The sequence below is a fragment of the Aegilops tauschii genome, chromosome 3 (genome assembly GCF_002575655.3).
Source record: "Aegilops tauschii subsp. strangulata cultivar AL8/78 chromosome 3, Aet v6.0, whole genome shotgun sequence".
Classification (NCBI taxonomy): Eukaryota; Viridiplantae; Streptophyta; class Magnoliopsida; order Poales; family Poaceae; genus Aegilops; species Aegilops tauschii.
Genome location: NC_053037.3, coordinates 293641299 through 293652000, shown reverse-complemented (window position 1 = coordinate 293652000; position 10702 = coordinate 293641299). Strand labels below are relative to the sequence as shown.

The following is a 10702-nucleotide window of genomic DNA, read 5'->3' as shown; positions in this document are numbered from 1 at the left end:
CAGTGCAATGGTGGCAAGTGCAAGCACCCGGAGCGTGGTTCAGATTTTGTTGCCAATACCAACACTGGTTTCAAGGGCCAGAGGTGGAAGAATTCTGGGAAGCCATTCAATAAAGCTTGCAATTTCGAGGAAGCTCTCAAAGGTCCGTGTCCCAAGCACAATACTCAGGATAAGCCGGCAAATCACTCCTAGGAGAACTGTCATATCATGCAAGCTTACCGCAATCAAGTCTACCAAAACCATCAAGGTGGTGGTGGTGGAAACCCGGGTCAACCAGGGGTGGGCGGCTCAGGTTTCCTAGGAGACGGCTCGTCTAGTAATTACCAGAACCTCGGCTTTTAGGGCTCGGGCGGCTCTGGGCCTGGATATCAAGGATCTGGTAATGGTGGGGCTAGACATCAGCGTTCCGACCAAGGCAACCACCATCAGGGCAATCAGACAGGTTTTTCAGAGTAATCCAAAGGAGTTGAATAGTGGACAATATCATGTGTTCACCACTAGCACTTGTAAGCGTGACCACAAGCTGCAGCAATGTGCAGTCAATATGGTTGAGCCGGCGGTCCCTCGTTAATTAAACTGGTCAGAGCAGCCGGTCATTTGGAGTAGAGAAGTTCACCCGCCTCGGGTCGAGAATCCGGGTTGTCTTGCTCTGGTGGTGGCACCTCAAGTTGATGGTTACAAGCTTACTAAAGTACTCATGGATGGAGGAAGCAGCATCAATATTTTATATTATAATACTTTCAGACGCATGAGTTTGCCAGAGAAACAGCTCCTACCATCTTCGACCATTTTTCACGGGATCATTTCTGGAAAGTCTGCTTATCCTATTCGGCGGATTAAGCTGGAAGTTGCGTTTGGGGATGAGTATAACTACAGATCGGAGTTTTTGACGTTCGAGGTAGTCAAGATCAGAAGCCCATATCATGCTTTGTTCGTACGATCGGCTTATGCTCGTTTTATGGCTCAGCCTTGCTACGTATATCTCAAGCTCAAGATGCCCAGGCCGAAGGGTACCATCACGGTCCATGGCGACATGAAAATTGCTCGTGGGTGTGAACGGAATGCAGCTTATGATGAGTCATCCTGTGCAATAGAGGAGTTGAAGTTTTACACATCCAATGTTGACCAGGCTGACATGACGCCCCTGAAGAAATCCACCATAGAGTCTGACCCCCCGCTCAAGTTTAAGTCGGCTGAGGACACGAAACAGGTTGACTTCACCCCTGGCGACTCATCCCAACAGTTCACTATTGGTACTGGCATGGATCCCAAATAGGAAAGCGCGCTCATCGAGTTCATCGATGAGAATTGGGACATCTTTGCATGGAAACCTTCTAACATGCTTGGTGTACCGAGAGAATTCACTGAGCACCACCTTAATGTTGATCCTAAGATGAAACCGGTCCGGCAATACCTCCGTATTTTTAACAAGGAGAGACGCAAGGCTATCAGGGAAGAAGTCGCCCAACTCCTAGCTGCCGAGTTCATTGTGGAAGTATTTCATCCAGCGTGGCTGGCCAATCCAGTGCTTGTTCTAAAGAAAAATGACATTTGGCGTATGTGTGTTGATTACATAGATCTTAACAAGGCTTGTCCCAAAGACCCGTTTACCCTCCCCCGTATTGATCAGATCATCGATTCCACAACTGGGTGTGAGAGTTTATGTTTCCTGGATTCCGGCTGTCATCAGATAAAGATGGTTGTTGAGGACGAGAAGAAGACGACCTTCATCACACCTTTTGGGGCTTCCTGTTATGTCTCCATTCCTTTCGGGCTTAAAAGCGCGGGTGCTACTTATCAACGTTGTGTCCAGAATTGTTTTCACAACCAGATCGGACGTAATGTTAATGCTTATGTTGATGATATTGTGGTCAAGTCCCGGAAGAAAGAAACAATGTTGGATGACCTCAAGGAAACCTTTAACAATCTTCGGATTTATAAGATGATGATTAACCCAGCCAAGTGTGTTTTTGGCGTTCATGTAGGAAAATTGCTATGTTTTCTAGTGTCTGAGTGAGGAATTGAAGCAAATCCAGAGAAAATCAAGGCAGTGACCTCCCTTGCTAAGGCGGCTAACATCAACGATGTCTAGCGTATGGCGGGTCGCATTGCTGCTTTGAGCCGATTCATAAGCCGCCTTGGTGAGAAGGAGATTCCCTTGTATCAGATGCTGAAAAAGACTAACCACTTCGTCTGGAGCAATGCTGCAGATAAAGCTTTTGAAGCTCTCAAGAAGGAGTTAGCTGAGCGGCCCGTCCTTGTTTCTCCTATTGATAAAGAGCCTATGCTCCTCTATGTTGCTGCCAATAACAAAGCGGTGAGTGTTGCAGTTGTCGTGGAGTGCAAGGAGGCGGGGAAGGAATATACCGTCCAGAGGCCAGTCTATTATATCAGCGAAGTGTGACCGAGTCCAAGCAGAGATATCCACATTGGCAGAAACTGGTGTTTGGCGTCTTCAAGGCTAGTCGCAAGTTGAAACACTATTTCCAGGAACACCCCATCACTGTGGTAAGCTCCGCCCCTTTGGGAGATATCATCCAGAACAGGGAAGCCACAGGTCGGGTTGCTAAGTTGGCAATTGAGCTTGGGCTGTATCATCTGAAATATGTGCCCCGAATAGCCATCAAGTCTAAAGCATTGGTGGATTTCATCAACGATTGGACTGAACTTCAAGTTCCCGAGGAGAATTCACTGAGCACCACCTTAATGTTGATCCTAAGATGAAACCGGTCCGGCAATACCTCCGTATTTTTTAACAAGGAGAGACGCAAGGCTATCAGAGAAGAAGTCGCCCAACTCCTAGCTGCCGAGTTCATTGTGGAAGTATTTCATCCAGCGTGGCTGGCCAATCCAGTGCTTGTTCTAAAGAAAAATGACATTTGGCGTATGTGTGTTGATTACATAGATCTTAACAAGGCTTGTCCCAAAGACCCGTTTACCCTCCCCTGTATTGATCAGATCATCGATTCCACAACTGGGTGTGAGAGTTTATGTTTCCTGGATTCCGGCTGTCATCAGATAAAGATGGTTGTTGAGGACGAGAAGAAGACGACCTTCATCACACCTTTTGGGGCTTCCTGTTATGTCTCCATTCCTTTTGGGCTTAAAAGCGCGGGTGCTACTTATCAACGTTGTGTCCAGAATTGTTTTCACAACCAGATCGGACATAATGTTAATGCTTATGTTGATGATATTGTGGTCAAGTCCCGGAAGAAAGAAACAATGTTGGATGACCTCAAGGAAACCTTTAACAATCTTCGGATTTATAAGATGATGATTAACCTAGCCAAGTGTGTTTTTGGCGTTCATGTAGGAAAATTGCTATGTTTTCTAGTGTCTGAGTGAGGAATTGAAGCAAATCCAGAGAAAATCAAGGCAGTGACCTCCCTCGCTAAGGCGGCTAACATCAACGATGTCTAGCGTATGGCGGGTCGCATTGCTGCTTTGAGCCGATTCATAAGCCGCCTAGGTGAGAAGGAGATTCCCTTGTATCAGATGCTGAAAAAGACTAACCACTTCGTCTGGAGCAATGCTGCAGATAAAGCTTTTGAAGCTCTCAAGAAGGAGTTAGCTGAGCGGCCCGTCCTTGTTTCTCCTATTGATAAAGAGCCTATGCTCCTCTATGTTGCTGCCAATAACAAAGCGGTGAGTGTTGCAGTTGTCGTGGAGTGCAAGGAGGCGGGGAAGGAATATACCGTCCAGAGGCCAGTCTATTATATCAGCGAAGTGTGACCGAGTCCAAGCAGAGATATCCACATTGGCAGAAACTGGTGTTTGGCGTCTTCAAGGCTAGTCGCAAGTTGAAACACTATTTCCAGGAACACCCCATCACTGTGGTAAGCTCCGCCCCTTTGGGAGATATCATCCAGAACAGGGAAGCCACAGGTCGGGTTGCTAAGTTGGCAATTGAGCTTGGGCTGTATCATCTGAAATATGTGCCCCGAATAGCCATCAAGTCTAAAGCATTGGTGGATTTCATCAACGATTGGACTGAACTTCAAGTTCCCGAGGAGAAGCCAGACATAACTTATTGGACAATTCATTTTGATGGTTACAGACAATTGGAAGGCTCGGGGGCTGGAGTTATCTTATCTTCCCCTCGAGGTGAAATTTTTTGTTATGTTCTAAGGATTATGTTTCCTTGTACTAACAATGCAGCTGAATAAGAGCCCTCCTTCATGGCCTCCGTATGTCTAAAGAGATGAATCTTAGCCGAGTCAGGTGTCGGTGTCAAAACCGGCGGATCTTGGGTAGGGGGCGGAGCTGTGGATCTTGGATCGACGGGGAACAGGGAACACAGGGACAATATTTACCCAGGTTCGGGCCCTCTCGAAGAGGTAAAACCCTACGTCCTACCTGATTATTTTGATGTGTGTATGATGGTTACAAAGTCGATCTACCACGAGATCAGATGAACTAAACCCTAGATGAGTAGGATGATGGTTCTTCTAGCCTCTGCAGACTAAACCCTCTAGTTTATATATACACCAGGGGTACCCAGGGTTACACATGGTCAGTTACCATCAGAGAATAAACATGTCGGTTCCTCCATTTTGACTTGGAGCACACACAAAGGCTTCGGAAGTTTCCTTCCTACACACGACATCACCTTATAGCTTGGCCTTCAATAGCTTATCGAGCGGCCCACGTGTCCGGCCCATAAGGGTTAGACCGGCAGCCCAAGGACTCCATAATCCCGGACACCCTCAGTAGCCCCTGAACTAGCCTCCAATGCCGGGGTCCATGAACCCTGGTAGCCTCGCGCGCCCAAAATCTCCAGCTTGCGGGGCGAGTTCTCCTCCCCTTCTATGTTCAGTTGACAACAATTCGGCCACCGATGACTTTCTGATTTGTCGAAGCATCATAGGGCCCATAGTATCAACTTTCCTGCTCAGGGTTAATGACACCCCTTGATTCCCGAGCGTCAGTGGGAGGCAGGTTGTCCAGTAGTCTTTGAGAGAAATGCCCTTCGCGAGCCAGAGGAAAAATGCCTATTAAATAGGCTGGGAGTGCAATGAGCAACACATCCTATTCCCCAACCATTGAGAAACTAAAAATCATGGAGCTCTGAGACATGGCAAGCGCCCCAGGCTCCTCCTCACGCCCTCATGGCCCCCTCCCAGGCGAATGGGCAAGCTTCTAAGTCTCCTGTCTCCAATTGAGCAACCTTCAAATGCAAGGGTATCTTCCTCAGATCTAGCGTCCACCCGCCCCGGATTAACTTTCGTGAATGGCGAGGTTTTTGCAGAGAACTTCCTTGCTCCACGCAAGGAAGAGAGGGTATGCTTTGTGACCTTCCTCTTACGAGGCTTGGGCTTCCCCATTCACCCCTTCCTGAGGGGTTTGCTAGAGTTTTACGCGATCCAGCTCCATCATCTCACCCCTGGATCCATTCTGCATATCTCGGGCTACGTCGCCCTTTGAGAGATGTTTCTGGGCTGCGAGGCCCATTTTGAATTATGGAGAAAATATTTCTGCCTCGTCCCCCGTACCCGGGGAGGGACAATCTTTGCAGTTGGTGGAGCCTAAGTATGGCGCATAGCCGGGACGGGGTACCCTATTGGGATCCCAAAGAAGGATTTCGAAGAGTGGACCTAAGAATGGTTTTATGTTGAAGACGTCCCCATATTCGATCCAGCTCGGATGGGTCTGCCCGAATACTCAGACGCTCCTTTCAAGAAATGATTTAACTGGTGACTGAAAAGCCATTCCCAAGAGGAAAGCACCAAAGTAAAGTGCCTGGCCACTCAGGTGAGGTTGTTAGCTCATCGTAAGTTAACCATCATTGACACGATAGCCGATGCCATTACTCGATGTGTCCAACCTCTTCAGCAAAGGATGCACCCCTTATGGCGTTACAATGGGACAAATGATGCGACCTGCTACAAACGGAAAGGGCCTGCCAACCAGGCAGCAATGGCAGCCATACTGGTCGATCTCTTTAAAGGAGAAAAGGAAGAGTTTGCTCGCCTGAGGACCAGGGACGGCTACTCGAGTTATATCCCATTGAATGGGTAAGCTCAGCTACATTTTCATAGTCCGGATGTTATGTCCATTTTTGTTGATCGAATCTTTTAACATTCCGAACAGAATTGGAGGTGCTGGATCGAGACAGTCAGCTGCCCTCCTCCTCAACCGGAGAGCTATTCCCATGACGATGTCCCAGGATTCCACGATGATGAGGACATCCATACCATTGTTACACCCACAGCCCCTGCTGCTATACATACTCGACCAATTACTAGAGCTCGCGCATGCCAATTGAATTACCAGGTACTTTCGTTTCTTGGTACCGATTCTAATGTTCATGAGAATATGATGCTACCTAAATTGGATACATTTGTTTTGCTTACAAATGAAGGGCCTAGGATGGACAAGAAAGATGAACCTTGGAGCAAGTTCAAGCATGGAGATGATGTCATGCGCAAGGGGAACAAGCACGGAGTTACAAGTGATGATTTTAGGACTTTGAAGTCACCATAATGAGCGCATAAAGCCTTGGACGAAATATAAAAGATGCCACTTCATAAATTTCGTCCAGAGGCTATTATAGGTGTTGCGTCACCTTATTATTGGGCCATGCCCATGTAATTTTGAAATACTTGAGTATAGGCTATTTTGAGAGTCTGTATGTGTGGGGAAACAAGAGTTAGGGTTGGTTTCAGACCCCTCCTCCAAGGGCCACGAAATTCCCCCCTCTTCCTTCATATATACAGCCCTTAGGGCATCGTTTAGACTTTGGGTTTTGTTTAGATTAAAATTTTGTCATAGCTTCAACTTCACGTACTTCGTTTGTGTTCAACGACCAGACCAAGACGTCACAGAACCCCACCTTGATCAATAAAGCTTTCATCTTATATTCGCAATATCCAGATTGCAATCTTAGTTTCTTGCTTGTTGTTCATTTGCTTGCAGGAAATAGACGTTCGTGGTCAGGTTGATCATGCTCCGGGGTGATCAATAACCTCTCGGAGTTGGTTTAGCGATTGCTAAGTCGCGACATCCTTCGCACGTTCGTAGTCGGATCGTCAAAGTCTACTCCTCCGAAACGATAATCACCATCTCATCGAAAGACAGGACACCTTAGCCTCTATCAAGTGGTATCAGATTTCCAGGTTGCTCGGTGATATTTTATAGTTTTTCGTAGTTTAGATCGAGTCTGTTCTTCATACCTACAGTTCACAAAAAGCCAAAAAATAGGGTTAGTTCATCATATCCAAACCAATCTGAGCCATTGCATAATCTTTTCTGTATTTGCATTGTTGAATTTGCAGTTGCATCATCGTGTCAAGTTGCTGGTCATAGTGTCTAGTCTTTTAGAGTTTTGAGTTCTGTTCACAAGTTGTCACGCCGCCGCCGCACCATCGTCATCACCGCTGCCATATACCACCATCGTCATCACCGCTGCCATATACCACCATTGTTATCACCGCTGCCATATACCACCATCGCCATCACCGCTGCCATATACCACCATCCTCATCACTGCTGCCATATACCACATATCTACCACCATCACAACAATCCGATTCCACCTCCATCACAGATTCGCCACCAGTCCGTGTTCCACCGCCCTACATATATCCGCCACTAGTCCGAGTTTCCATCAGAATCCTCTCCGCCACCAGTCCTAGTCCGAGTCCAGTATTTGTTTCTTTGTTTTTGATTTCCAAATCACGCCATACTCCGAGTCGTGACCAAGTCGGTTTCTGCAACTTCCGTGCCACCCGCAGAAGAAAAATAATTCCAGTTTAAAAAAAATCTGGCTAGGTAGTTTTTAGACCACTAGCAAAAATGCCCGTGCGTTGCAACGGGAGAATGCAAGGTAGAAAAATCAAGTTTGACGCATAGATTTTGTAGTGATGCAACCAATCATTTCAAATATGTACCTTTTGGATCCTCATGCACAAAATATAGTATCATTGACTTTGTTCACCAGTAAATCACTTTTCTTCTTCTACTATTCTTCGACACGCAATAATGTGACAGTGGCAAGAAAAATTATACTCCCTCCATCGAAAAAGTGTCGCAACTTTGAAATAATCTTAGGTCAACCTTAATTCAAAGCCGCGGCACTATTTTTTTGGATTGAAGAGAGTACAAATAGCACAAAATAAAAGCATTCTCAGGGCGAACAGAGCCAAGGAAGACGCTAAAAAAACAGTAAGATAAAATGTCACTACTTGGTATATAAAGAGCCATCTACTTCCGTTCGATAGAATTTCAAATAGAGCTTGCCGCTTGTGATCACAACGACGTTGTAACTCGGGCCCAACTGCTCTTGGCCGAGAGAACAATCTCCTAGTTGGCGGGGTTACTGGTGATTATGGTGTCTGGGAGCGACGGCGATAATTGAAATCGTACTCGTGCATGATGAAGTAGTCCTGGACTGCCCTTGTTGAGGTAGAAGCTGAGATTTGTGCCCCTTGCCTTACTTTCCCAATCTTTTAATCTTGAGTGACTTGTATATACAACTGACATGATTAATAGATCGCATCTCCCTCCACCCCTCTTTCCAGTAACTGATAACCACCATGCGTCCATGCCACTAATGTCATACTATCAATATTAAAAACTTGTAAGCTGCAACACTTCTGTGCATCTTTTGAAGAAGATGGAAGGTCTATTTTATTTCTTTCATTAGTTTCAGAAAAAAAGATTTACTATCTCTAGAATTCCTCCTCAGTTCACATGTAACAAAGGACTTTGAGAACAACAAAGACATTTTGTGAAGAAAGTAACCTAAGGACAAAACAAAAATGTTGACGTGAAAATAGCATGGGAAACAATGTTCCTTTATATTACAGCAATATGTATAGACAAATCCTTTTCTGGATTAAAGACAGATGGAATCTTCTCGATCTCTCTAAACAATGTCTTCTTTGTAAACGAATTCTTATGGTTTCCAGCTGTTTTTTCCTTTTCCGTAATATATGTGTCACCTGATAAATAACATGAAATCCCACAAGACATCATTGTTATGCCAAATGTGTTTGTTCTGCCATAAAACTTTAGAACATCAACTTAGCATACATCCATAGCCACAACTTTTTACTACTCAGCTCTCTGTTTTCTAGATTATTTCAGTGACAAAAATTCCTACGAAAATGATCATGTGTTTCTAGGGGCAGCCATGCACATACCTCTGAACGGGGCAATGGCAAATTAAAACAGTGATTAATGGATTATCAAATTTAGTTGATCCAACGTTCAGAAAGGAGTAACCAATAGTTATATGAAAATATTTAAAGGCTATTGTCTAAGCATAGTTTCTGAAGGAACATGTGGTGTCACTTGCAGTATGTCACTGGACCCACATGTGGATTTTACCACTGCCCCCTGCCAGAATTTTTAAGTCATGAACCAACTTGTCCTAGCAATCAGATCAGCACTATAATTTGCTTATGAATGGATTTCACTCAAGCTTTCTTAATCAGGTGACCCTGGGCTGAATTTATTTGCTGTAGCTTTCTTTGTTTGCGGCCTGAAATTTTGCCTTTTAAGTTTAAGAACTAAAATATGCAAGAAAGGATCTAAAATGCCAGCAACATCATTCTCGGGAGCATATGAACTATTGAAGAGATCTCTAAGTATTCGGACCAGACCTTTGATGCAGTTCTTCCTCAGGTACTCCATTGCATCTTTGTTGGCTTTACACAATTCCGTGAAGAGTTGAACTACAGATATCAAAACACCATTGTGTTTTTCCCTCAGTAATGATGCAGCGAGACCCATGAAGTTTTCTACCAAATCCGGGAGTTTTTGTACAATCCTTACATAGCAGAAAGAAGCCTTCTTTGTATTAGCTATCAACTACTAACCTCGTGAGTGAATATATCATTAGCTCCATCTGCCTATATTACAAATGTTGATCATAGATCAGAATATACAGCTAAAAGTATTGGACATCGGCTCCGAATATCAGGTACAACATAAATTATGATTGGGCATTCGATCATATGTTCCCAGTGTAACTGAAGCTCACATTGATTAGTACTCGTATGCCAACATGGAAAAAACCACTCTACATCAAGCACAGTGCACAATTAGTACATTCTGCAGATATGTGTAGTTTCTCAAAGTAACCTGAAGGTATGAGAGCCAATACTCGTTGGTCGACTACACAGCTGCCACAACATGCACCGGCACCCTGTGTCGCTCACTGTTTCATCTCCTGGCCGTCGGCCTTGATGGATCTCTTCAGCCTACTGCAACTTCTCCATCAACCAGAGCAAAAGAGCATGTGAGTTGCAACGGGGCCATAGCAAATGTCCTTTAGGTAACAACCAACAAATCCTCGACAACTATCAACATAAATATAAGGATCCTCCGCTATCCAACATCGGCTAGCTATTCCAGTTTCTGGACAAGCAGATAGTGTAACATGCGCTACACTACATATTTCAGTTACAGGTATAGCACAACAAACATCATAAGTGATCCAAGTTGTTCACTTGCAGAAGTGAAAAGAGTTGTGGAAGTTTATCCTTTAAACATACGAAATATTGTGAAATACAGAACCTGCAAAATATTAACACTCACCTGCTATTTTCAGCAAAAGAAAAACCTCTACAAGATATGTGTAGTGCTGTAGTAACCTTCCATGTAGATACGGCATCTTGCTCATGCAAGGACATATCAACCCTGAGTCGTGGATACAACCAATTTATGAGCCCATAAATAAAGTCCTTTTATTTGTTTG

General features: G+C 44.8%; 2 protein-coding genes and 2 long non-coding RNA genes across 4 annotated transcripts; 2 read left to right on the top strand and 2 right to left on the bottom strand.

Moving 5' to 3' along the window:
- Positions 1 to 2095: 2095 nt before the first annotated feature.
- On the top strand, positions 2096 to 2404 carry LOC141042906 (uncharacterized). Its single transcript, XM_073511820.1, has one exon. The coding sequence runs from the start codon at positions 2096 to 2098 to the stop codon at positions 2402 to 2404; it is 309 nt and encodes a 102-aa protein (XP_073367921.1).
- Positions 2405 to 3423: 1019 nt separating this feature from the next.
- Positions 3424 to 3732, top strand: LOC141042905 (uncharacterized). The gene has a single exon (XM_073511819.1). It carries the CDS (start codon positions 3424 to 3426, stop codon positions 3730 to 3732), a length of 309 nt encoding a protein of 102 aa, XP_073367920.1.
- A 4973-nt stretch (positions 3733 to 8705) lies between these two features.
- On the bottom strand, positions 8706 to 9917 carry LOC109732596 (uncharacterized). Its single transcript, XR_002225424.4, has 2 exons — positions 9606 to 9917; positions 8706 to 8942 (listed from the first exon to the last, which is right to left on the bottom strand). It is a non-coding gene; the product is annotated as an uncharacterized lncRNA (long non-coding RNA).
- Positions 9918 to 9923: 6 nt separating this feature from the next.
- Positions 9924 to 10230, bottom strand: LOC141042386 (uncharacterized). Its single transcript, XR_012204932.1, has 2 exons — positions 10109 to 10230; positions 9924 to 10024 (listed from the first exon to the last, which is right to left on the bottom strand). It is a non-coding gene; the product is annotated as an uncharacterized lncRNA (long non-coding RNA).
- Between the last annotated feature and the right edge of the window lie 472 nt (positions 10231 to 10702).